The sequence below is a fragment of the Cololabis saira genome, chromosome 13, assembly GCF_033807715.1.
Source record: "Cololabis saira isolate AMF1-May2022 chromosome 13, fColSai1.1, whole genome shotgun sequence".
Taxonomy (NCBI): domain Eukaryota; kingdom Metazoa; phylum Chordata; class Actinopteri; order Beloniformes; family Belonidae; genus Cololabis; species Cololabis saira.
This window is the reverse complement of record NC_084599.1, coordinates 12,341,907-12,366,316: the sequence shown is the minus strand read 5'-3', so window position 1 is coordinate 12,366,316 and position 24,410 is coordinate 12,341,907. Positions and strand designations below refer to the sequence as shown.

General features: G+C 41.4%; 1 protein-coding gene across 1 annotated transcript; it reads left to right on the top strand.

The window, feature by feature from the left end:
* Positions 1-1,057: 1,057 nt before the first annotated feature.
* cbarpb (CACN subunit beta associated regulatory protein b) lies at positions 1,058-24,061 on the top strand. Its single transcript, XM_061737032.1, has 11 exons — positions 1,058-1,131; positions 1,993-2,185; positions 2,981-3,053; positions 9,855-10,003; positions 11,814-11,872; positions 15,814-15,976; positions 16,817-16,988; positions 17,183-17,335; positions 18,227-18,461; positions 19,801-19,990; positions 21,855-24,061. Exons 3-11 carry the CDS (start codon positions 3,006-3,008, stop codon positions 23,380-23,382), a joined length of 2,697 nt encoding a protein of 898 aa, XP_061593016.1. The 5' UTR covers positions 1,058-1,131; positions 1,993-2,185; positions 2,981-3,005; the 3' UTR covers positions 23,383-24,061.
* The last annotated feature ends 349 nt before the right edge of the window (positions 24,062-24,410 follow it).

The following is a 24,410-nucleotide window of genomic DNA, read 5'->3' as shown; positions in this document are numbered from 1 at the left end:
TAATGGCAGCTCTTATTAACATATACAGTACACATTTTACACATTTTTTTTAATTGAAAGGTTCAGCAGTATGAGGTAGACATGGTTATTGAAAGGTGAATTGTTACAGCATATGATTGTGGTTATTTTTTATTTTTTATTTTTTTTTCAATCTTTATTTCAGACTCAAATAGGTCCATATATAAATACAATATAAATACAGTAAAAGATACAATAAAAGAGACAACAACAGTAGACAAAACAACAAAGGACAGAATAAGAACATACCTAAAAAATATACAAACACCCTCTCCAATGCCTCCAAAAACTAGAAAAGAACCTAGTACTGCTCTTTTTGGGCATGGTTAAAGCCATAATAATTTCATTTTTTGAGTCATTCAGCCTTGCCATAAAATTATACATGAGATTCCTAAGGACAGCGTCTAAGGTAGATTATTATTATTATTATTATTATTATTATTATTATTATTATTATTATTATTATTATTATTATTATTATTATTATTGCACAGTGATTGTTCCTGTGACTCTATAAATGGTAACCAAATTATTTATCATACATTTTTTGCAGACAGCTGAGTCCGTAGTCAAGCGTTAAACTACCGCTCACCACCAGGAGATGGCGCCAAAGCCACATTTCCGGACATGTCAGAAAAGACAAAGGGCTAGTTTTTTTATGTATTTATATACATTTATATCTTTTAAATATCCCACCAATTTTAAGTGAAAGGGGATCATATAACTAAAAGACTTGTGAATCTGCTAATAATTATTATTTTTCTCCTTTGATTGTATAAAACACATGAGATAAATGTTACAGCTGTCATCCTGGTAATAAAACGTAGAGTGTTATTGTGTACATTTGAATGGGAGGGTCGGGTTTCCCCGACTCCGTTCCAGATGTGATGCGTCTCGGGATGATTTAAGAAAGCCCTTCCATCACTCAGCCTTTACCTCACACTGACTCCGCGTCACGTGGCGCGCCTACGGCGGGGGTAGTGGGCGTGCCTTACACGGTGGGGGTTTCATTCATAAATACTTTTAGCTTTAAAACCCAAATTAAAGTGCTCGTAGAAGAGTGAGATCTTGTTGGCTTGGCCCCTCCACCGCTGCATGGACCAGACTGATCTAGTAGGTAAGTGCTGCGTCCCTGCTCGGCGCGGTTGTGGAGCCAGCTCGCTGCGCGAGCCGCGCTCCTTTATTCCTCCGCCTGTCTGCCACCGCACTGATAGAAATCATGTGAAAAAAATCAAGATTACATATTAACCTCGCTGCGCCGATCACAGCTGCGTTTTTCGTCTATAAAGAGCTTTAACTGACAGCTTAACCTAAAGGTTAAAGTGAAGTTTAATAAGAAAAAACGTTTTTTTTTGTTGCAATTATTGCATTTTACCTCTTTTTTTTTCAAAACAAGTCAGTATTATTTCTAGGTTATTTAATCAAATTATGTATTCATATTTTTCTTGTGTAAAAACATATTTTGATGATTACCGATGGCATTCAGGAAACTACTGTTAAAAGATGGACCAACATTTAAAAACGAAATGATGCGCTGTTGATAGCAGTAATGAAGCTGGCACGAGGAAATTTTAAGCATGATGGGATACAGCAATGCTGGGACACCCGTGACTCACCATCTGTTCTGGCAACTAATCATTAAAGCCATTTCAAATGCTTTCTACACAGCAAAAGTGAGTATAACCTTACAACGTTTCCCCTTCCTTCACAAAATATTTCCCTGATATTTCACAATATCTAACGGGAGATTATGTCACCAGTTGTGACTGTACCTGTCATGAACTGGCAGTAAAGTTTCACAATTGCATTTATAGGGAATTATTTAAATGAAGTTTAATATTGTAGGATCATCACAAGAAGTCATTCTGAGTGGATGAAAAAACACAGTATTTGAATGTAATAATTTAAAATAATTTGTGCATTTGTTGAATGCATACACTTAAGTCATATAGATAATGTTGTGTTTGTTATTAGCCATGCAGCACTCCTGTCCTGTTGATCCCAGGCCAGCGGGCCAACCCTGAGGGGGTAGAGATTGCTTCAGCTTGAAGGGCTGAGGATGCAGCAAGTGAGCTGAGGAGGAGACTCCTGAGCCTGAAACACACACATCCAGAGCTGCCGCTGTTGCTGCTGCTGCTGCTGCCGTTGCGCACTGCCCTCCATCAGGGTAAGATCACTGGGTTTGGTAGAAAGCAGGATGTGGTGCAGCAGCACTGCAAAGGAAAGCTGTCTGGGAGCATCCTGATGTGTTTCTCATTACAGTTTTCATGCTTGGATGGTTAAAAAAGTAGGCGACAAGGAGTCAGGGAATAGATTACAGGTTGTGTTGCTGAAGTTAAGTGCTGCAGTGACTGACTGGCAGGCAAGCAACGAGTGCTGAACGCTGCTGGCATGTTGTTTCTCCCTTGCTGGGTGAGTAGATCTATCCATGTGTGCCTATGCGTGGGTGTTTGATGCAGCAGTGGCCGTATTAATGGAGGTGATCTATGAGAGCAAATGCAAAGCTGTAGCCGTAGTGGGACCACGCAGTAAGAACTGGTGTTTCTCTCTGTTCTGTGTGTGTGCGTCTGCAAGGGGGAGGGGTAGCTCTGTCTTTGAGGCAATCTGGACTCTTGGGTGAGAAATTACATCCACATTGCTCATGCTTACATTTTCTGGAGGGTGTTTGGTCCCCATGTGCCACCACAGTGCATCCACATTTGGTTTCTGCTTTTGTACTTTCTCAGAGCTGCTTTCAGAAGACCATTTTTGCTGCAGTTGGTATTTGAACTCACGATACACAAATGTGCGGCAATGTTGTTGTTCATTGCTATTAGACACAAGGCTGTTTGACTATTTTGGGATTAGTTATTTACACAGAGAAAAATGCACTACAGTTGGTGATTGACTGTCATTTGATGAGAAGCTCCAGTAACAGGCACTTCCTTTGTGTATTTGTGTATGTGCGTGTGTTATCTCTCAGGGGGACTTTCTAGTTGGCTTGGACCATGAGCAATGAGTCTACCGTCTGGAACATCCTACCAGAAAACTCCACAGTGAGTCTTCCTTTCACTACTGGCTTGTGCTCAAACTTCCTGTGTATACATGTGTTGTGTCCTGCTCACTACCAGAGCCATACTTTCCCCCTGTATCTTCTGGCAGATTGAATGGCTAATAGAGCACATCCTGACCTGGACCTGAAATAATTAAATCTCTGATCAAATCTCAGCTTTAATTTCCCCCTTGCAGAAAAATCGTTCTGTGACGTCAGAGTGTACCGCTCATTAGTACTTGAAGTGTGCTCTCCTTCAAAGAAATATACAAGTCTGTTAAACTGCCGTCTATTCAACCCCAGACCCCACTGGGTCTCCCTAGCTTTCACAGGGAACAGGAATAAAAGCACAACTGCCTTGACAGAGCTGCATGAAAGAGACTCCTAATACTTCTGGCTGCGAGAAGAAATAGTTCAATTTCAGTGACACAGATTTTTTCCCCCCGATAGCTTCCTATCTGTTAATGTGGACCGACTTGAGTTTTTCCACTTAATTTAACAGAGAGACTTCAGGAGGTCTTTTTCCTTACTTCTGAAAACTAGTCGTTCTGATGAAAGTAATTGAATATGAATATGGTAAACTGCAGCATCTATATGAGCTCTTTGTGCGCAGTTAATCCACTCAGCTTCCCGCCCTTCCTGTGAGAGCATTCCCCCAGCTAAGGTACATGGAGGCAGATTAATAGCCCAAGCATTTATTGATGAATTGCACTGCTGTATTTATAGATTCACTTTAGAAGCCAAACAACCCGTGGGCAAAAAATAAATAAATAAATAAATAAACATAAAGAAATCAGACTCTTAAGCGGCATGGTGCTGCTGAAAAAGTAAAACAGCTGCAAATCTGTCCCACTGTTTCAGAGGTGTCAAGCTGTAAACCAGTGGAATCTGAAAAGTATACAGTTATGTATGATGTTACTTTTTTGGAGATAAGTGGAGGTGTTGTGTACCTCTGCCTCTGCCTGCACAAAAAGATTCAGCGTTCGGTGTTTTCATTGTCAGAATCAGAATCAGAATCAGAAAAGGGTTTATTGCCAAGTTTTCACACGAGGAATTTGTTATGGTGATTGGTGCAACACAATACAATTATAAAAGCAATATGTACGAGATTAAATGAAATGTATAAACAATAAAAAGTATAAACAGTAAAATAAAATGTAGACCGGAAATGTACAAAATGAGGTTTTAAAGTGCCGGGTGAGTCTGTACAAAAGTGACTTAGGAACTTAGGATAGGTAAAAAGTATAGACAGAAATGTACAATGAGGTTTGTAAAGTGCCGGATATGAGTCTGTGCAAAAGTTACAGGATTGGAATTTGTCTGATTATTGATGTCTGTCTGTCTGTCGTCATGTACAAGGGTTAGGAACCCCTCTTTTCTTAAAGTCTTAGCATTAAGCAAACACATTTTCAGATAAGCAACTACATATTGTACCAATATTTTCAAACAAAAAAACGAAAAAAAAATGAAATGAAATGGGCAATACTAAGTACCCTCACAATTCAATAACTTACAGTAGTTGGTTCCTGTATGACTTCATCAGATTTTCAAACTTTAAGAGGAATTTTTGCCCACACATCTGCACAACTTTGATTCAATTCATTGAGGTTTTCGGGCATTAGCTTGAGTACAGCTCACAGCATTTGAGTCCTGTTAAAGTCTGGATTTAAACAGGCAGTTTCTACAGTATGTTTCGTACATCTATCCTCAGATCGTTACCCTGTAGAGTCACTCAGTTTTGACCAAGCTTTAGTTGTCAAACAGATGGCCTCACATTTGCATCTAGAATTTTCTAGTGTAAAAAAGGAGTTCATGGACCTACTCGGCAACTGCAAGGTTGGTCAGGTGATGTGGCAGGAAAACAATCCCAAATCATCACCCCCATGTTTCTACCAAACATGGCAAACTCCACTTTGGTGCCGTCCGTGAATAGAACCTTGTTCCGGAAGTTTGTTTCTATGTTCTATTTGGAAAATATGATGTTAGGTTTTATTTGTTTAATACTACGACAAACTACAATCAGAAGCTCTTTATTATGTTTCTATTCACACAGGCACACACATCTTTCTGTATTTCTATTAATCAATTTTCATTTTTGATCTTCAGAACACCACCTACAGTCTCAGTAAGTCAGACATGCTTATTTTCTTTTCGTAAGACTGGGATATATAGATAACTTTAATGTGTAGTGAGGAATAGATGAAACAAGAAACTAGATCAAGATATTTACAGGAAAGTAGTGCAAGCTAGGTGAAAAAGATAGCAGAAACAAAATGGGCAAGTTAATTCACTCTGATTGTGAAGATGCCCTACCTGACTTGCTCTGTTTATGGTTGTGAAAGCACTAGATCAGATTTAGTAAGCCTTCACGTCCACCCCTAAGACATTAAACTACAACATGAGTGGATTTAGTTTATGTCAGTAGATCACAGTATCCTATTAAGGATGCAATACTAGGTACCCATTAAAGACATGTTTAGGTTATCACAATATACAGTACATCAAAAATGTTGAACCTGGACTGAAACTACCCTGTTGAGAAACCTTAATGACCTTCTTCAAGCAGTTGATTCAGGTGTTCAGATGATTTCTGGTGTTGTCTGGGATTTGACAGCTGCCTTTAAAACAGTTGATTATAACATGTCACTATCACATTTGGAAAGTAACATGGGGATTAAATTAAGTGCAGTTAAGTAGTTCCAGTCTTATTTCTGTCCATCTGGGGGGTTATTCCACTGGGGCAGCTGCACTGATGATTGGTGTACTACAGGGTTCTGTTTTGGGCCCATCATTTTACTCAATGTAAATTGGGTCTATTGTTTTAATAAACACAATGCTTGTACTTCCCCCTAAATTTAAAAACTAAGGGTTCACTGCAGCCCCTGCATGATTGTCTAAAAGATAGCGAAACCTAGTCGTCTTCAAATTTTCTATCACCTAATGAAATCAAGACAGAAAGGATTGTGTTTGGTCCTTCACGTTCATTCCTCAGTCAAGACTCTTGGAATATATTTTGATAATGCGTTTAAAACAGCTTTCATTTGGTCTAATTTTTTTTAGCTGAGGTTAATTTCTAAAGTCATGGCACGCCCCCCTCTTACTGATTTGGAGAGAGCTACACATGCTTTCATAACATCCTGCCGTGGCTACAGCAGTGCCTTGTATGTGGGAATGGACCAGTCATCTATCACGTTGGCACTTGGTCCAAAACTCAGCTGCTGGCCTTTTGATTGGCAAGATGATGAGGGACCACATCACACGAGTGTTTCATTCTCTCCACTGGCTTCCTGTTCAATTAAAGCTTGATTTTTAACATTTTTTTATGAATGGATTTTAAAGTTATGAATGGGTTTGCACCTCCTTATCTGACCCGGCTCCTTCATGCTCATGTTACAGCCAGAGCATTAAGGTCAATCATTCAGTTTCTTTTAGAGGTGCTCAGAACCAGATTTAACATCCTGAAACCTGGCATACTGTACATATTATGTGGAAATCAGACTTTTTTTTTTGGTCTAGCTCACAATATTTAATTTCTTAATGGGAATGAAAGCAACAGGAAAAAAAACCCAGTTAGGAAGTTAAAAGAAGAGGCAATCAAGGTCTTTGGGTTGCTGGAAATGAATTATTAGGAACAGCCTTCTACCTCATATAACATCTGCCCCCCAGTTTGGACTTTGAATTACATGTTTGATTACTTTTTTTCTTTCCCATTAAATATCATTTTATTATCTGTAATGTATTTCCTATATGTTTTTATCTTTTGTTCTGTGAAAGACTTTGGTTGAAATGTGTTATATAAATAAAGTGCATTTGAAATGACTTGAACAGAGAAGACACAGCAGGTCAACAGCCATCTCTATTCAGACAACTGCTTTGCAACTCTGACCCCAAAACAGCTGGATTTAGCAAGTAATCTACTTAAAAAGACTGACACTATCCATCAGATTATCTGGGAGACACTGCTAGCAGCCAACAGTCAGTGCTAACATTAACGTCACATAAACAGGTGATAACCTTTTCAAGCAAGAATATCATAACATCCATTACTGTATGGTGTCTAGTATTGTTGAAACCAATAGAACAGGACTTTATTATCATTCTCATGCTTCCACATGGATATAAGTTTGTATAATGTTCAATTTTGTGAATATCACGCCCTTAAGGGTAAAGGGGGTCTTAAATGTCATTGAGTAAAGCCCTGCAAATCCATCACCGGGCCACTTACAGATGAAAAATGAAAATGTAATTATGAAGACTTTTACAACTGTGGGAGGAAGCTTTAGTAAGCAAACAAACTAACAAACCAGAAAAACATGTAGATATGGGACGGACATTCAAACCAACCACGCCATCATCCGCTCTGGTTAAAAAATGTACATCTGAATCACCTCATTATTACAACTGGCCATTGCAGAGTGTTATGGAGATAGTGAAGGCTAATAAGTGTACTGTGATATGAGCTATTAGCATATTCATAGTTCACCATCCACTGAATGAGAAAAGAGCTGTACAGTCATACCCCAACCATTTTAATGCCACAAGAATAATTTGTGGCAACAATTTTGAAAAATACATATTTCAAAGAGATGGAGGGAGGTTTAGATGTTTAATTACTACTTGAGATGGAGTTTAAGTATGGAGAAAATAAACTGATCTCCAAAAATGTGTACAAGATGAAATATCTAATAACACAAATGTATCATTTTTGTTTTGTTACCGTTTTAGACTTTTTAATAACATAGAGGGAGAACTGGGATCTGAACTCTCAAATAACTTCTCTAGGTCTCAGACTTGAATCAGCTTGTTAGAGCTGTGGCTTGTTCACAGGCTAAGACCAGGCAGTTGTGAGGCTTAATAAAAACTCTGGCTCTTTAAATGATGTCAAATTAATCAGCAGCTTTGAGCACCTCCAAGTAGCTGCCCTGTACTTACAACTTAAACAAACGGATGCCTTTAAAAAGGGAGAAAACTATAACAAGATGGAAATGTGTTGTTAAATATAGTTTCCAGAGAAAGTGGAAATAATGCTAAGGGCCCGGTTTCCCAGATCAGTTAAGTAGCTCTTAACAGCGAAAGACTTCTTTCAAACCTTCTAAAGGAGCCTGTGAAAGAAGTCTTTCGCTGTTAAGAGCTACTTAACTGATCTGGGAAACCGGGCCAAGGTCTGTAAAGAGACTTACAGATAGGACTGCTTATAGGATTGTTTGAATGCAAGGTAGTCAGTAGGATTTAGCAGGTTCTGGGATGGTGGTTCTGCTCTGCAGCCAAACCTGCACAAGTACAGCATTAATTTAACTCTCAGCAGATTTAAAAAAAATCTCCACAAGATTTAGTGCTGAAGTTGTTAAATTAACATGTCTTCTGTTGCACAAATTGCACTTTTGGCCAAATGATCTAAGGTATATTTGGAGGGGGTTCAAAAAAAGGTTCAGAATTTCTTTAGAAAAAAACCTCTCCAAGTGTTAGGCATGGGGGTGGGTGAATCATGCTTTGGGCCTATGATGCTGGGAAATATTTATCTTTCACATCTCCAAATATATCTGAAATTTGCACTTTAATGGAATAATAATTTTATTAATTCAGTAAACACATCAGAAGTGTTTAATCCAGTTGAGCAAAGCTATATGTTGTGGAAAATGTGTCTGGTACCTCATCTGTGGAATATGGTCAGTCTCTCAAAATCCTTCTGATTCCCTATACATATATGTATATATATATATATATATATATATATATATATATATATATATATATATATATATATATATATATATATATATATAATATATATATATAATTAGTTGGATCTATATCCCTCTTTTTTTGCAGATTTTCGTTAAAACTCCATTAAGCCATAGTCTTGCAGACAAGTTGATGCCATACCTCTCATCTTCTTGTACTGTATACAATATATTACAAGGAAACAACTCATGGGCTCATGGGCTTCTAGTTGCTTCATTCTGTTCAAAAGAAAATGAATAATTATAATAATACCTTGAAATAATCTAGATACTGATACTTGGGTGCTTAAACAGCCACGAACAAGTCACTCATGATCCCAATGCATCGATCTGGCATTAAAAGTGTCAGTCACATCATCAGAAAAGACATCTATGACATACATTTTTTCCTCTCAATCCTTCAACCAATTTCAGGCAGTGAAAAGTGACAGAGTTCCTATTATTCCATATATCACCCCTTTAATGAGCGTGATCAATTAAAAAAGGTGCAGTTGTAGTGCTGTCATTCCTTCTGCTGTGCTGTTACCTTTATTTTAAAGCTTATGCACCACACCATCAGGTGCCTGTGACTGGTTGGTCGTATGACAACGTCCGCTCTCGTGTTATATCAGCTCTGTGTCAGATCCACGAGGATCCACAGCCCTTACACAATATCATCAATCATATGCGAACAGACCTATAAAAAAGCAGTGCAAACAAAAACCTTTCAAGGGGAACCTTTTTAAGGAAGACAACAAAAGAAAAGAAAAGAAAAATCAATGATATGAAAGAAACTTAGCTGATTAGAGAAATACTTCCTTATGAACTTTATTACAGGAGGTAAAAATTAAGCTTCAGCTCCCCCTTTCTTTTTTATTGTTATATACAGTATAAAAATAAACTTGATGTGGGGAAAAATAGATCTTACTTACAACCCTAAAGAAAGTTGAAATCTTTACCATTATGCATTTTGGAGATCAACCTTTACTTGCTGAGAAATTCACCTTTTTATAAAAAAGCAAAATGGTTAAGTATTATTTTTTTATGACAAAATTAAGATTTCTTTTCCACTTGTTTTACTCCAGGAGATCCCCTTCGAGGCTGAGGAGCAGAAAGATGGATCTGTGCTCCTCTTAGTAATCCTCTCCATCTTCCTGGTAGCAACGCTGATCTTCCTTTCCGTCTTTGCCATCGCTTACCGTCGCTGCTGCCGAGGAGGGCAATTCTGTGCCAGGTGCGATACAAAAATACTCCAGTGGATGTAGCTCCTTCAGTTTACTCAATCCCTTTGTCTATAGAGTCACACAAGCTTTGGAAAGATATAAGACCAACAGTGAGGAGTGATAAGAGGAGAGGACATAATAAAAGCAGCAGCTGTTATAATCTAATAACAAGAGCACTGTAATAAATGACAACCTCATAAAGCCTGTGATGCTCACTTTTTGTCGACCCTGTGCCTCAGTGCTGTAAAGTCAGTCCTGCTGATTTTGGGGCTCTAGAATGCGATATATGGGTTTTCATTATGGTTAATATTGTTGCATGCTTGCTTTGTTGTCTGTTATCTATCCCCTCTCAAACCCCCATGATGCAGTGCAGCACAAAAACAGCACATGCTTGAAAACTCCCACAGACTCAATTCAGCACTCCTGCTTTGCAGTTTAAAGAAGACATCCAGATTACACTCCAGCTATATGCACAAGTGTGGATTTTAATGTGCAAGCATAAGATGACACACATTCTGGCGGCAAAGACTGCTGTTGCTGCGCTCCGCTGCAAGTGTTGCTTAATGAAAAAGTGGAACTTATACCTATTATGTATTCATATGTAATAGATGAATCTCAACAGAGTGGTAAATGAAGTGAAACGCCTCAGTGTGATTCCATTAACAAGCAAAAAGTGAGCCATGGAGCGAATTAAAGCAACTTTACAATCACATCTAAGCATGTTAAGGCAGAATTCACATCAGCATTTTACATGGTTACTGTTTGAATGTCAGGACCTCCGATGGAGCTGTTATGAGAACACTTCGTTGGACACGTTTCCAGCATTCACATCCATTTATTTGTGAGTCATCTGTGTTTATTCAGCAGTAAGATGGCTGACCCTCTCCACAGCAGCACACACTTGAATGCATGAACACTTACCAGCTAGATGCAGATAAACAGAGAGAACAAGAAGCTGAGGCGTGAAAAGGAGAATCGGGCAGACTGGTACAAATGATGAGTGTAATGAGATTTCATAGCAGCCATCGGCGGTGATTAATGTTGTGTCTCGACCCAGCACTGTGAACGGAGACTATACACACACAAACCAGCAGCACACTCCAGGAGCCACAGAGGAAATGAAAGACGAGGAAAAGCATGGATCTGGGTGGATGGCGATATCCCTCCCGTCATCTCACACTCACATGGACACAGAACTGCACGCAAGCACACATGTAACTTGCAGTCCTTGCACAAAGAAACCAAGAGCAGAGTAATTAAAGTGAAGAGCCTTCAGGTTTTTTTCTCACTCATTAAATAAATCCTCTGCAAAATATTTAAGAGGCACTATAGAGAATCGACTCTCAAGATGTTAAGACAGACATGTTTTAAGAAAAATATCCAACAAATGTAATCAAATTAACAATATCACCATTATTTTGTAATTTGTTCCTATATAATTTGTTCCACTATACAGTCCATAAAGTACCATGCTTTGTCAGTTCAAGAGGTCCCCTGGTCCTGAAAATGATCTAGTTTCTGGAAATTATTTAAGGCTTCACTGATTATACACACAGGTGATCGGCCATTTAGGTTTAGGAAATCACTTTACAGTTGTTTTATATCTAAAGTTTCAACAGATGACCTGTAATTATATTTAAATACATTCTAAATTCATCCGTCTCCCTAAGCAGAAAGGGGGGTATGCTAGCACTAATGATATGCATCGTGCCATGGTAACCTGTGCAGCTGCCTGCATCAGTTAGGTCCATCAGATGAAAGACAGGCTTCAAGGGTAATCATGTCACAGCATTGATCTAAATGTTTCTGTGTGTGCCCCAGAGCCAGCGATGACCCTGAGAAAACCCCAGCCTACATGGAGGAAGCTCAGCCCACCCACGGTAAGAGAAAAATAGACAAAAAAGGGAGGGCAATAAAAACAGATAAAGATGCGACTTACTGGCGAAAGGAAGGAGCACTGCAAACAGAGCAGCTGGGAGAAAGAGGGATTGGACTGAGGGAAGCAGAATAGCTGAAGTAGTTGCCATTCCTGGAAGTGCATTTTGATATTTTTGGATGAGTGAATGCTCCTTTTCCATTCATCCATCCATTAATTTCCGCTTGCCATAGGTCATAGGGGCAGGAGACCAAACAGAGATAGCCCGACCTCCTCCTCCCCACCAACCTGCTTTAGCTCCTCCGGGATACTAAGGCCAGCTGAGAGATATTTCTTCAGCATGACCTGGATCTGCCTTGGGGCGTCTCTTCCCTGTTGGACAAGCCTGTGGCAGGGTGGAGGAGCTGCAGCCACTCAGGCTGATTAGGGCACAGGTGGGCCCAATCAGCCTCTCCACTCTGCCAGCCTTCATAAGACACTCAGAATGAAGAAGCTGCTGCATGAGGTGCTTGTGCACTGGGTGATCTGCTGTTGGTGAAAAAGCCGAAATAAAGGCTCTGCACGAAAACTCCGTGTCTCTCCATCCTTCGGGCGGGCCCCGTAGCATCCACCCTGCTACATCTGGCGCCCAACGTGGGGCCCGAAGAATGGACGAGAGAGGCACGGAGCGGGCCCTGGACACGCTCGCCCGGGCCATGGCGGGCATGGCGGCCGCCTTCCGGGACCAGGGCGAGCGGCAGCTGGCCGCCATAGAAGCCCTGGTGGCCGCGGGGCGACCCACCCCTGCACCCCGTCTGAGGTTCGCCGCGACAGCGCTGGTGGCGCTGCAGCCGACCGGCCGTGAGGCAGTGGCTGCAGGCCGCCAGGCGACGGCTCCCGGGACGGAGGCGGAGGCGGAGACGGAGGCGGAGGTGGAGTTGGCGGGGGAGGCGGCTTCGGAGGCGCAGCCGCCAGCGACGGCGGGTCCCGCGGAGACGGGGCCGGACCTGCGGCCAGAGCAGAGTGTGGGGGAAGAGGCGGTCCTGGAGGCGGACCAGCAGCCCGCGCAGGGCTGCGTCGCGGAGGTGAAGGAGGCAGTCGTGCGCGCACCGGGTGGCCCGAGGCCACCATGGGCCCGGCCCCGAGCGCATCCTCCACGGCGGGCGGGCCGACGCCGGGGGCGACCACCCGACCAGGAAGCCCGGAGGGTTCCTCTCCCGCTCCGAGGTTGGCGTTGGGGGTGTGTGGCAGGGTGGAGGAGCTGCAGCCACTCAGGCTGATTAGGGCACAGGTGGGCCCAATCAGCCTCTCCACTCTGCCAGCCTTCATAAGACACTCAGAATGAAGAAGCTGCTGCGTGAGGTGCTTGTGCACTGGGTGATCTGCTGTTGGTGAAAAAGCCGAAATAAAGGTTCTGCACGAAAACTCCGTGTCTCTCCATCCTTCGGGCGGGCCCCGTAGCATCCACCCTGCTAAAAGCCCAACACACCTCAACATAGAGGCTTCCAGAAAGCATCCTAACCAGGTGCCTAAACCACCTCAGTAGGCTCAGCTCAATGTGTAGGACCAGTCCCTCCCCGCATGACTGAACTTTTCATCTTGTTTGTAAAGGACAGTCTCGCTTGTTCCTTCAGTAACTACCCACAGTTCCTGAGCCTGGGTTAAGGTAGAGACATAGATTGACTGGTAACAGAGAGTGTTGTTCTTTGGCCCACCTTTTTCCCATCACAACAGACCGTTACTAGTGGAGTCCACACCACTGCAAATGCAGGGCCCAAACCGGGTCCATCAAAATGGGCCATCAAACTGGACCCCTTCTAGGGCTGGGCGATATGGACCAAAAGTCATATCTCGATATTTTCTAGCTGAATGGCGATACTCGATATATATCCATATTTTTTCTGTGCCATAATTGGGGTTTCCCCCAAAGCATTATAGCATAGCATCTCTGTTAGCTACATATATAGAATAAAAATGCTTCTTGAATAAAATAAAACAAATATCCCTTTATTATATTAATTTAAAATCTCGATATATCGCCCAGCCCTAACCCCTTCTGCTCCTTAGCTGCGTCCAAATGAGTTATGAGCAGTGAAAGTGAAGCTCCAATGTTGGCTCTGGCTCTAATGGCGCTTTTGCATTAGTACCACCTTAGCCCGGCTCGGCTCCGCACGGCTCGTCGCGGCTCTTCCCGTTTGTCCCCGTGTGTTTTCGCACTGCCAGGGGAGAAGAGGGCAGGTTGGGGTGAAGCTGCTGTGACGTACTCGATTGCGCAACCGCTTTGTTCATGTCGGCGCTGATCAGAAATCAGCTGGAGCCGCGAGCGGCTGAGAGTAAAACAGCCCGTCTACATCCCTTTTTAAATTTTTTCTCGACAGCCACCAGGTTTATGAACATCTGCACCTCAGAGTTGGATCACCAAACAGACATTTTGCGCTTTATAATAAAATCGCCGCGAGCCGCGAGTCGCCTTGCTCTGACTCCCGCTTCCTGATTCAAACGTTTGGCGGCCCCACCCCCGACCAATCAGAGGCGTGGAGGGTGGTGACCTCAGAAATAGTCCCTGCTCAGCCCGCTATAGAACCTCGCTGAAATGGTTACAGAAAAAGGTATCGGCTTGGAGCGGCTCTACCCGTCTCAGCCCTAGTGCGAAAGCGCAAAACGGGTAGAACCGAGCTGAAGTGATACTAGTGCAAAAGGGGCATAAGTGAGTTGGGGTCTGTTCCAGAAAGCAGTTATTCTTGAAACCCTGTGTAACCCAGAGTTGGGGTTTATCTCTTCCAGAAAGCGAGGTTAGTTTTACCTCAAGTCTGTTACCATGGTAACTGACTCCATGAAGGGACCTTCCTTGCTGGAAGGTTCACCATAAAGAAAAGAGTTTCTACCTGTCTCCTCCCACCTGAAGCAGCGTTCTTGACTTGGGTTGTCATAGCAACATGATCCCAGAACTCTAGAAGCTGAATTAATACACAATTATTTACATAAAGAGAAGATTTTTCAATGCAAGCAGTACTATTGTCATATCCCTATCAATAACTCATCAAACGGTACCGTTTTGCGGTCACTCGGATTCTCCAGTCGTGCGTATCCACCACGATGCACCATAGACATGAGATGACGCCACAGCAAGATTTTTACTTTATGCTGCGATACCCACACCACATTTCTTTTGTTACACAGGACCTTTTTGTATAATGTGGGCAACACTGAATATCTTAGAAAAACAACAGCATGTCAAGTAATGAGGAAAGTCCTCACATGTCTGAAATCATAATACCATAAATGTGTGATGGGCAGAGATCTACTGTCGATGGATTCACTTTAGAATCAACATTAGCATTGCATGGACCAAAATCTACATCCAAAAAATGTTTTAAGTTCATCCTGAAGAGACCAGAAAGGTCTGTACTGGATTTCCTGACAATCCATGAAGTAATTATTAAGATGTTTAACTTAATATTAACTTCATGTTGCTTCTACAAGCTAAGGTGATCCCCAAAGACTTTTTTAAATCTGGTACCAGTCATTTTTAAAGGACCAGAAAAAAAAGTCACTAAATTAGACTGCAGATGGCACTGGATAAAAATGCTAAAAGATCCACAAAGTCAGTGAGAGTCATCCTTCGGTGATTATGAATAGAATAGAATAGAATAGAATAGAATAGAATAGAATAGAAAGCCTTTATTATCAATGTACATGTACAGTGGAATTAGGCCGCAGCTCCGTCAAAGTGCACACATGCAAAGACTATGTAAGCAAGGAAGCATAAATGTATATATATGAATATCGGTTAGTCATTTTAGTTTTGTACGGAAGAAGTAGGGTGATTAACCACTTACTTATATATTATATCATTAAAGTTTGTGCTCCTATACTTTTTCTTTTATCTTATGTCATCTCTCTTCCTTCATTATTCCATCTATCTATGATTATCTGTTGATGCTGTGTGTTATTTCTTCTGTCTAGAAATCACTATCAGGGTGGATGAGTCAGAGTGCCTGTCTATGTCCAGCTCTCACGACCAAGAGACAGAGCGCTTCCTGTCCACGGGCCCCACCGGCCGCCGTGTCTCCTTCAATGAGGCTGCGCTCTTTGATCATGGCAAGAAAACACAGGAGAAGGGCCGCAGGTCAGACAGACATCACATACACAAACCCAAATTATTTATATATATATATAGGTCTCTTTTATCTTTTGATGCTGCACTCGACTCTTACACAAAATGCTTTAACCCTTCTTAGATCTAAATCTTACTGCATCCAGTTTACTTTGACATTGACGTTAAGAAGGAATTACTGTACAAGGTTTTAAAGGATGTCTGAAACACCACTTAATTTTTGTTTTTTGTAAATGGAACTGCTCCGGCATAAGTAATGGATGTGTTGAAACATTTTATCGTCTTGTGTAATCTCCTTGAAATTATTTTTTGTTTTTGTTCATTTTGTTTGTTATTTAGTCGTTTATTTTTTTGTTTGTTTCTTAATTATTAAATTGTACTCTATCGTTTTTCATATATCCGATCATTTTTCTTTTGTGTAAAATCTTTGTAATTTTCCTTTAATTTCTATCGTCTATAGATTTCTAACTGCTCATTTGTATATTTTGTTTTTATAAGTATGATATTAGATTTTATGTTAACTATAGGTGGAGGCACCTGATAAGCTCTTTTGAGGTTTCGCCTCTTCCTGCACTTCAATTTGTAAAGTTGGTAATTTTATTTGTGTAATGTGTAACTGTGCAAATAAATAAATCTAAATCTAAAAATCTAAATCAAATTCAGCCTGAAAGTCTAATATGCACATTTGCCATTAGAAATTACTTTTCAAGGCCAGATCCATAATCCTTTGTAGCTGTGGCAGGCAGCTGTAAAGACACGTTGCTCCTGGACTGTCTATTCCTTACACAATAATAGCCCTCAGAATTTAAAAACATATTACAAGCGTTTGAAACTTGTGTTTACCCGGCCCAGGTACACTCTGACCGAGGGCGACTTCCATCACCTGAAGAATGCCCGGCTCACGAACCTCCACATTCCTCCCCCAGCCCTTAAGATAGTTACCATCCATGAGTGTGACTCTGCTGAAAATACCATTACCATGACAACGCGCCCTGTTGCTAAGTCAGCACTTTCCATCTTCCAGGTGAGAACCTGCATTGCTTAATTAAACATGAGTACAAAAAAAAATCCTATATGATGATACATGAGGTAACATATTTTGTTTTATGTGTGTGCATGTGTGTAAATGTGTGTGCGTGTGTGTGTGTGTGTGTGTGTGTGTGTGTGTGTGTGTGTGTGTGTGTGTGTGTGTGTGTGTGTGTGTGTGTTTCCCTTTAGCCAATGCTGTGTCCTCTTCCACAAACAGCCTTGACAAGCTTGAGTGTAAATCCCAGCGGAGCCCTCCCTGGAGATGCTCTCAACTCTGTGGTGGACACCAGCTTCTGTGAGAGCAATGTGGGTCTTGGCACCAAAGAGCCAAGCTCCATCTCTGTACGTCACTTCTGACTAAGTTGTAATATAATGTATTTCAAAACATGCACAATTAAAACCGTAAATACATAACCCAAACATAGAGTTCTTATTTTCAAAAACCAGGCAAAAGATTTAGGAATATAGGTTAACATGGTGTAATCATTGATTATGTGTAGAGTGGTGCATTTTTCTTAAAGGGGACCTATTATGGCATCTAATATCTATTTTAAACAGACCTTGAATGTCTTAAAAACAAGCTTTTGATTGTTTTTGCTAAATAAATTAGAAATTCAGCCTCTGAGCCATGTCTTCATTATCTCATTCTCTAACCTCATTATCTATGCGGGATTCTGAGTGGGCGGGGCTATGATAATGAGGTTCTGTGCTGATTGGCTGCCTGAATGACGCGATACACCGCTACGAAAAAATGGTGGAAGCTCCGGCCGGTGGAGTTAGTTGTGGCCGTGGTTTCACGCATCGGAGAACAACCGATGCAAATTGCATTTTGGTTACGTAATGACAGGAGCAGAAACTGAACGGCTCGTAGAAGCCACATCACACTGGACAGCTCATCCGGGCGGCTGTACAGACACTGCAGAATTTGGTTGCTTTCCTCCTTCTCTGAGTTGGCAGGCTGAGGGGAGACCACTTTATATATGTTAAAGCAAGAAAAAACGTGTTTTTCATAATAGGTCCCCTTTAAGTCGCACAGTTTTTACACCTACCACCCAGTCAAGCAGTGAGTCATCCCCATGGAAATTAGAGGGTCACGCAGCCTGATCAAAAAGAATGAAGGCTGATTGGTAAACATGGAAGCCTGTATAGAACCTCACTGTCAGAGAGGATTATACACAGACTACAGCTCTTGGCAGGTTTTCTGTCTGACCACATTTTTCTTTCTCTCCTCAGATTGAGATGATGGCAGTGGGGCCCCGAGGCAGAGGCAGCAGTGTCAGTGTTGGCAAAGGGGACTTGGTGGGTAACGGCTCCTCTCCTGGCGGCAGCGCGGGGAGCCCGAGGCCCGTCCTGCAGTTCCTCACAAAACTACGGCGGCATGCTAGCCTGGAGGGGGCCAGTCCTTACTTGAAGATAAAGAAATGGAAGCTGGACAGCAGCCAGAGAGCCTCCAGTCTGGACACAAGAGGTAACGGATCCTTTATGTTATAAGGTGCAGTACTGGAGTTGAGGGGGGATGAGGGGGGATGGCATCCCCCCCTGAAATAAAAACGGTCAAAATCATCCCCCCTGTAAAACTGCCATCCCCTCTTTCCATCCCTTATGTCATTTCATCAATGAATGTGGTTTTACTGCTATTTCAACATTTAGAGTCATCACCAGAAAAATAACTTATTTAACCATTTTCACCTGTTTCAAGTAAATTTTCACTTGAAATAAGTAGGAAAATCTGCCAGTGGGACAAGATTTATCTTCTCATTACAAGCAAATAAATATTTTTCCACTGGCAGATTTTTCTACTTATTTCAAGTGAAAATCTACTTGAAACAGGTGAAAACATTTTAGTTTTTTCCAGTGATGAGTCTTTTTTAAGTGTAATGAGATTTTTTTTACTAAAATTAGACATTTTAACTAGAAATAAGACAAATATTCTTGTTAAGATTTTGAGTTTTTGCAGTGATCCACTTTACTTATCCTGTGAAGGACAGAGTCATATTGATAAGTTCAGAAAAGTGTTTTTTATTGTTGTGTTTTGATGTATTTGATGTAAGCCCAGTGGATATTTAAAGCTTACAGAAGGCTGCATTTAACTGCTGCTATGTCATTCCTGCAGTATTTCTGCAGGTGTTTTGGTCACTGCTATTATTTGTAATATATTATATTATTTGTAATCATCACAAATTATCTGTCCCCATATGATAAAATCCACCATCCCCCCTGATTGTTTTTTACAACTCGAGTACTGATAAGGTGTGTTTATGTTGAATATCTATTTTAGAAAAAAGATCGGTGCAAATGTAGTGCTAGAGTTCAACAGTCCTTTCCAGTTCTGCGACAGCTGCTCCAGGAAAATGTGATTATACTATTAGTATTTTTAGATTTGTATTTTTCCCAGTTTTTCGTGTGTCACATATTTTTGTCAATATTCTTTTTTGGTAAACAGACAATGGTTTATCAGTGAGCTCCGGCAACCAACTGCGAGCTGCCTTTTCACTGAGCTGGATTTACACACACAAGGGCTCTAAACAGATGGCTCAGTGACGCAAAGTTTGGTCGTTCCAAATCAATTTGAGCCCCTGAGTGAATCCTCCCTGCCGCTCCCTTCCACACGACATACACACACACTCTTCCTCGCTCTCCCCTAGATGTGCCAAAGAAGCAGAAAAAAAAAGAAGAAAGAAAAAAAAATCCCCTGCAGAAATCCCAACAGTTGATTGAAGCTTTTCTCTGAATTAAGTGTAACTTCACTCCTGCTGTCACACAACTTGTAGGACTCATGCTTCTTTCTTCATGTTTGGTTGATCCAGGATCTCCAAAGAGGAGGCAGTTCCAGCGCCAGAGAGCCGCCAGTGAGAGCATGGAGCAGGACGACAATGATGCCCACCACATTGACCTCATTCAGTATATCGCCCGCACCCAGGATGTTCCCTACCGTTCAAGCCAGCCAACTACCCACCTCCTCTCGTCTCCGTCCCCGCCACCCACTTCCCTCGGCAGGTATCTTTAATTCCCTTGCCATTCATCCTGTCCACTGCTTTGCTGCCTTGCACTCATTTCTTTACTGCAGGTAGATGGGCTATGTTAATGATTTACAGGAAGCTAGTTCATGTTCCAATACGCTCTCACTTGCTGAACTCTCAGAGGCTGATTCCTCAGGACAGACAAGCAGGGATAAAAAAGCAATACATGTATTTGTCACGATGAACTGTCAAAATGTCATTGAAGATTATTTTTAACTAGACCACACATTTTTTGTTTTTTGTGTGTCAATGTTTTACTATTAGTCTTCATTGTCTTAAGAAAATTGAAATTAAAAATTGTCCAGATTTGGCAAGTTGGCAAACTTAGTAGTTGTTTGCATATCGGAAACAGTACCAAGGTGAGTATCCACAAGTAACTGAGGGTGATATCCTGAAACTGCGGTGATTTGTAAACACAGCCACAACCATGTAATTTCAAACATGAGCAGAGCAGTTAACCAGGAGCAGGCATTAAAGTCTGACATATAGCAAAAAAAAAAATAATAAGGAAAATCTTTTGGATTCAACACCTAGCTACCACGACCACCTGCCGCCCTCTTAAAGTACTGTAGACGGCTATATTTCCAGAGAATTAAATGTTGTTGTGAATTTCAACTTGCTGGTGTATCATTGGATCCTCACCATTTAGTAACATTATTTTCCCCTGTAGCCCTGGACAATACTGACATGTTACAATGTTTCCATTTGAACAAAACCAACAAACACATATTTTTTTTGTTCAGAAGATAGAAGGTGATGCATAACTTTAGTCAACTGTCCTCACATTTAAGATAAGATTGGTTGTCAGCTAATATATGCTTTTTAACATTTCAAATAATTAAATTAGATGCCCAACTGCCTTGTGTTGAGACATACATGAAAAATGTAAGTGAAAGCCTTTATGAATAAATCTGCACAGTTCATTTATATAGTCCCAGGACACCATTCTGCACTCTGTCAGTGAAACTCCTATAAATTCATATGCAACAGAGCCAAATGAAAAAAATCCATTGTCCATGCATGTCAGTCGCTAATTTAACGTTCTGCCCTCTTGAAAAATTTAACAGTAATTGTTTTAAAGCCAAAGCAGAGTTGGGGCCAGGCACAAAGCCATAGTATATCTGGATCCATGTTGAGTAACTGCTGAAACATTCTATCACCACAGTTTGAGCTTTATATAGAGACATCCCACTAAAAAAGAGGTCTTTCAAGACCAATTTCATGTTTGAAGCAGGATGCAGGGGGATTCCCAGAGTGCTTTTTTATTTATTTTTCCCAGAGTGGAGGGGAGAAGAGGGACTCAGGGTTTATATCTGGCATAAGACACCATTCCATTGCTGACATGGTCTGAAAATGTCAAGATGTTTTCAAAAGTTCACCGTCGTTATTTTGAATTCAAAACTATAGCAATGCAAATTTTTCACAACATTAGTGTAGACAGCAAACAGAACCAATCATCCTCTGTGTTTTCAATATCACATAAAAATCCCAGTATTTCTTATCGCTGTTCCCTGATTTGTGTAATACGATATAAATATCCAGGAAGCTGTGATGAGCAAATAAATTTGATTAGACTCATGCTCATTTACTCATGTTCCATGCATGGATTTTCCGCAAATTTTCCAAGCTCGAATGGCTTCAGCTTTACAAGAGCTTACAGCAGCAACCATCGCAAGTCATAAAAACCATTCAGTGCACTGTAAACACTCTGTGTTATGTAGGTGAATGCTCTGAGATGGACAGTTGTGTTGCATGTTTATTTATTTCTCCCATTTTTTTAAAACTTGTTTTATTTTTTATTTTATTTTTGTCTCAACTCTCTCCCTGTGTGTACACTGCAGGGTAGAGGTAGAGGTGATGGTAGAGCCCAGCTACAGCCATGGTGGACCAGGGGTGATTGGCCTGTCCCCTGATCCCCAAGAAGAAGTACTCTCCGTGGTAAAGAGGGAGAGTGGCAACCTCCCGGACGCCCTCCAACCCCAGGATCCCCAGTCACTTTACCGAGACATTTGGACACTACGTGCAACACTTGAACAGTATGCAGCCTCTGACCAGAGCAGCAACAACGACAGGAACTCAGTCTGCAGTGATGCTGACAGTGTGTGCTCGCTGGGCGGCCGCACGGACACAGAAAGAGGAGGGCTTCCTAGCTATCCATCTCAGGATTTAGGGGATGAAGCAGAGGCTGGAGAGGATGACAAAGAGTTCTTTGTGTATATGGAGGAAAAGTTGGCACAGGAGTCAAGAAAGAGGAAAGAAGGAAGCACAGAATCAGGGGGTAGTGATGGAGAATCAGGGACTCGTAAGTTGTTACAGATGGACAGTGGCTATGCGTCAATAGAGGTTCCGTCTCGGGGTCCAGAAGACTTGCGACTGTTTGGGAGCAGTAGTATTACTGGCAGCCCAAAGGAAAGAACAGCTCACGAGAAAAGGCACCATTTTACCAATGCAGGGCGAACGGGCACGATCGGGGAAAGTTTTGAGTCTCATCTCTTTGAGGAGGAACCTGAAGATGAGTCATTACTGGGTGCCACTAAAGTAGTTTCCATTGAAACAGGTGCTGGTTCATTGAGCTGGTTGCCATACGGCCAGATGCTCACACCTCGAGAGGCTGTGCAACCTGTGCAACCTTTGCCACAGCCACTAACTTTGCACCATCGCGACTACAGCATAGACGAGAAGACGGACGCTCTCTTCCACGAGTTTCTCCGTCATGACCCTCAGTTTGACCAGCAGGAGTCCCCGAGAAAGCACCGCTCCCGAATCCACCTACGCAAGCAGTGGCAGCGCCACAAACAGTGGAGCGACCCTGGTGTCAGACACTTCCAATCCTCCTTCGAAAGACAGCGAACCCCACTCCGGAGGGGGGACAGCGTCAATTACCCCCTCGACACAAGCTACCACAGTACACTGCCCCGCATCGTCAGTGCTCCTGACGAGGAGACCAGCGACGGAACAGGCAGCACTCCCGAAACTCCAAAGGTAGAGTCAACGACAATGCGGAATGTAGGAAAGAACAAGAAGCAGGGCGTCGCCTTCACAGACTCTGGAGTCCACACATCTCACTCTCCTCCACCACTTCATCCCTCCATCTCTGGAAAAGATGGAGGGCTGATTGGGCATGCTGACTCTCAGGAGGACGGTAAACGGTACGTGCATCCTCCCGACCCCCTGGACGAGCGCTCGCTCCCCCAGCCACCTGATTCCTCGGGCTACGGACCACAAACTATCACAGCAGAGCTCACAGACAAACTGACTTCTAATCTGAATGAGAGGCTTTACACAAGCCTTCGCAGGACCAAGGACACAGCCACAGAGTGTGTGACAATGACAGCCACACATGCCTCTCCAGACCACAGCCCAGTGTAGCAGGGCGTCATTCCTCCACCTTGTCAGGCTCATTTCTGGACATTTCTGTTTGATTTGTCTTCAATTCTTTATGTGTATAGCTTGAATGATGAGCTCTAGACCCATGAAGACACTGCAAAGATCTGCTTTAAATCATTCAATAATTAAAACAGCACAAAGGAAATAATGACAGTATTAGCTCAATATGTCCCTTATAGACCTGGAGGGGAAGTTGCCTCTAAGACACTGCCCAAGATTCACCATCTCCCGCTCGGTCACTCACTTTTTTCTCTTGCCCGAGTCTTTTTTGAGACTTTCTTGAGTCCTGTTGCCTCGGCTACTGCTGGACAATGATGTCCACTGTAGCTCTGTGAGTAGTTTCATTATTGTTGAAGTGTGCCATGAGGTTATACACAGTTGCTGCAAAAGAATATTTGCTGATAGTACAGATGAGAGACTGCCATAGCTAGATGACAGTTTGTAAAAGTAACTTATACTTATTCCTTCAGGTGAACTTGAAACTGAGATTTTAACCTGAAAAACACCCCCTTTTGTGCTGCGTTAGACGTACAAACCACTTTATCCGTTTGGAAACGGATTCATGAGAAATCCGCCAGTGTTATTATTACAAAGGTGTTTTATGTTTCATTTTTAAGTTTGCTGATGAACAAATATGTAAATCAAAATTTGAAAAGGATAGAAATGAAATGAAATAATGAAATAGTATATATATATATATATATATATATATATATATATATATATATATATATATATATATATATACTGTGTATATATATATATATATATATATATATATATATATATATATATATATATATAAAGGTTTTAATAAACCTTTATGTATACATACATATATATATATATATATATATATATATATATATATATATATATATATATATATATATATATATATATATATATAAAGGTTTTAATAAACCTTTATGTATACATACATATATATATATATATATATATATATATATATATATATATATATATATATATATATATATACATAAAGG

Coding starts and splice junctions, on each gene's coding strand:
- cbarpb (XM_061737032.1), top strand. CDS start 3,006: ATGAGCAATGAGTCTACCGTCTGGAACATCCTACCAGAAAACTCCACA. Junction 18,462..19,800: donor CTCCAGTCTGGACACAAGAG/GTAACGGATCCT, acceptor TGGTTGATCCAG/GATCTCCAAAGAGGAGGCAG. Junction 19,991..21,854: donor CCACCCACTTCCCTCGGCAG/GTATCTTTAATT, acceptor TGTACACTGCAG/GGTAGAGGTAGAGGTGATGG.